The following is a 1,239-nucleotide window of genomic DNA, read 5'->3' on the forward strand; positions in this document are numbered from 1 at the left end:
TGTACTCATACCAACTGGTTATTATCAGAAAGAGCTGCCAATTTCAAAGGCCAAATTATATCTATTTTGTAGTTGTATTTTATGGATTATGGGAGAGGCTGAGCATATTTTCATGTTTTCTGGCCATGTCCATTACCTTTTTGTGAATTGCTTACTCAAGTCCTTTGTGGGATGTCAATCTTTTTCTTACTAAAGTGAGTTAATAACATTACAGCATTTAGAATAGTGCCTGACACACAGGAAGGTTACGTATTGCTAGAGGATATTACTTCGTATTTATTCTTTGTTAAAAGTATCCAGAGTAACTTTTAAACTCAGTGCGCTGGACACGTGTTGCTCTTCTGCCGTCACAGTGGGGAGAGGACCTGTGCCTGCATCCTGTGATGCTGTCTGCCGCTGCCCAAAATGTATGGGTCTACAAGTCACAGCTCCCTTTTCATTCACTTGGCTCTGCTTCGTGGTGATGGCAAACGTGCTGGCACCCAAGGCCTAATGACAAACGTCCACTCCCTTCAGCACCGTGTGCAGCCTCAGCATGGACAGTGGGCCCCGAAGCCACTGCAGCTCACTGTTCCTCTCCCACCCTACAGGAAGTAGATTGGGAAGTGGAGCTGGCCGTGGTCATTGGAAAGAAAGGCAAGCACATCAAGGTGAGGTGGAAAGGTGGGGCTCCCAGGCCAGAGTGTAGCAGAGGCCCCAGCTCCTGCCTCTCCCAGTGCTGACCTCTTCACCAACACACGGTGCCGGCTGTCCCTGACCCTGGGAAGCGGTCAGCCTCCTTGCTCTCTGACACTGCCTTGCCCTTCACCCACCTTTGGCTGGCCCTGGCTACTAACAGGGGATAACAGCTTAGAGATCCTTTGCCGTAAGTGTTGGTGTCACCCGTGATCTAACCTCCTGTATGGCCACATCCCCTGCCCCATAGGCCACAGATGCCATGGCCCACGTGGCCGGCTTCACTGTGGCTCATGACGTGAGTGCTCGTGACTGGCAAATGAGACGCAATGGGAAGCAGTGGCTGCTGGGGAAAACCTTCGACACCTTCTGCCCTCTGGGCCCTGCCTTGGTGACCAAGGACAGTGTAGCAGGTAGGTCCCTGGTCCCTGCCCCCTTGTACCTACCACTGCATAGATGAACAGTGCTGCAGGGAGGAGCGTGGGTTCAGGTACATGCGGCACCTGCCCTCCCTGGCCACCCTTTCACTGCTGACTCCACACAGGGCAAGTCTCTTACCCTCAG

General features: G+C 52.4%; 1 protein-coding gene across 1 annotated transcript in view; it reads left to right on the plus strand.

Moving 5' to 3' along the window:
• The window catches only part of FAHD2A (fumarylacetoacetate hydrolase domain containing 2A), a 12,622-nt gene that overhangs the window by 9,229 nt on the left and 2,154 nt on the right, over nucleotides 1-1,239 (plus strand). Inside the window, exons 4-5 of the mRNA XM_011956505.1 lie at nucleotides 591-650; nucleotides 926-1,088. Of these exons, the coding sequence (XP_011811895.1) occupies nucleotides 591-650; nucleotides 926-1,088 (223 nt within the window). The remainder of the gene's footprint in view (nucleotides 1-590; nucleotides 651-925; nucleotides 1,089-1,239) is intronic.

This window comes from Colobus angolensis, unplaced genomic scaffold (genome assembly GCF_000951035.1).
Source record: "Colobus angolensis palliatus isolate OR3802 unplaced genomic scaffold, Cang.pa_1.0 Scaffold42, whole genome shotgun sequence".
Classification (NCBI taxonomy): Eukaryota; Metazoa; Chordata; class Mammalia; order Primates; family Cercopithecidae; genus Colobus; species Colobus angolensis.